Source organism: Haliotis cracherodii, unplaced genomic scaffold, assembly GCF_022045235.1.
Source record: "Haliotis cracherodii isolate W230 unplaced genomic scaffold, xgHalCrac1.p SCAF_7, whole genome shotgun sequence".
NCBI lineage: Eukaryota > Metazoa > Mollusca > Gastropoda > Lepetellida > Haliotidae > Haliotis > Haliotis cracherodii.
The window spans coordinates 23,823,428-23,824,599 of NW_027266330.1; the positions used below are offsets into that span (position 1 = coordinate 23,823,428).

The 1,172-nt window shown below is 43.3% G+C and overlaps 1 protein-coding gene across 1 annotated transcript; it reads left to right on the forward strand.

The window, feature by feature from the left end:
• The first annotated feature begins 254 nt into the window (after positions 1-254).
• LOC139448753 (DNA excision repair protein ERCC-6-like) lies at positions 255-641 on the forward strand. Its single transcript, XM_071230290.1, has one exon. It carries the CDS (start codon positions 255-257, stop codon positions 639-641), a length of 387 nt encoding a protein of 128 aa, XP_071086391.1.
• The last annotated feature ends 531 nt before the right edge of the window (positions 642-1,172 follow it).

Sequence of the window (1,172 nt, forward strand, 5' to 3'; positions counted from 1 at the left end):
TTTTAAGCCAAGTGTATTTAGCATCTCTACAGGATGCATGGTATTGTGGTATGACAGTACGTGTAACGGAATATGTCCATGAATAATTATTTGATCACTGCCGGTATGTAATACAGAATCATCTAGTCTGAATCATCAGTGCAACAGAAGTATATATGATCACATTCCATACTGTAGCAACCAAAACATTTTCGATTCCCTTGATGGGATTCGAACTACGAACCATCTGATTCCAGGTCGGATGCCCTTTCCACATGACCATTGAGGTTAACCCCATCGGTATAGAGGTAAACCCCATCGGCATAGAGGTTAACCCCATCGGTATAGAGGTTAACCCCATCGGCATAGAGGTTAACCGCATCGGCATAGAGGTTAACCCCATCGGCATAGAGGTTAACCCCATCGGCATAGAGGTTAACCGCATCGGCATAGAGGTTAACCCCATCTGCATAGAGGTTAACACCATCGGCATAAAGGTTAACCCCATCGACATAGAGGTAAACCCCATCGACATAGAGTTTAACCCCATCGGCATAGAGGTTAACCCCATCGGCATAGAGGTTAACCCCATCGGCATAGAGGCTAACCGCATCGACATAAAGGCTAACACCATCGGCATAGACGTTAACCCCACACGGTAAGGCGGTCATTTGTCGGATGGCGCTACGCCCTGCTACATAAAGTATATTACCTTAGTGTTTGGTGGTAGTTAATCTGCAGTCGTTTCTTGTGCACTTGATCCTCAACTGCATCGAATACTAAGGTTATAAAAAGTCAATATGGTTTTATAGAGGCACTCTCAAAATCTTATTCATTATTAATTTCTTCATGACAGTACGGGCAAATATACTATCTCTTTCTCGACCGAAGTAAAGGTCAATGAAAAAAAGCCAAGTTGTCGAAAGCGTACATTACCTGTCGATGATAACAAATAAAATGACAATACTTATCATCAATAGCGATATTAATCATATCAATCAAGTTTCACACATCTTTCAGCGCACGGGTGACACAGTCGTCTAAGGCTCCATAATTCGCTGGGCAGAGTTGCGTCCCTTGGGCACACCAGAATTCGAAGATCGTTGGTTCAAGTCCTAGTTCGCCCCAATTATGTTTCTTGGTTTGTCAGCATCATTCCCATGCGTGTGTGTTTCTTCGAAGTGTTAAACGTC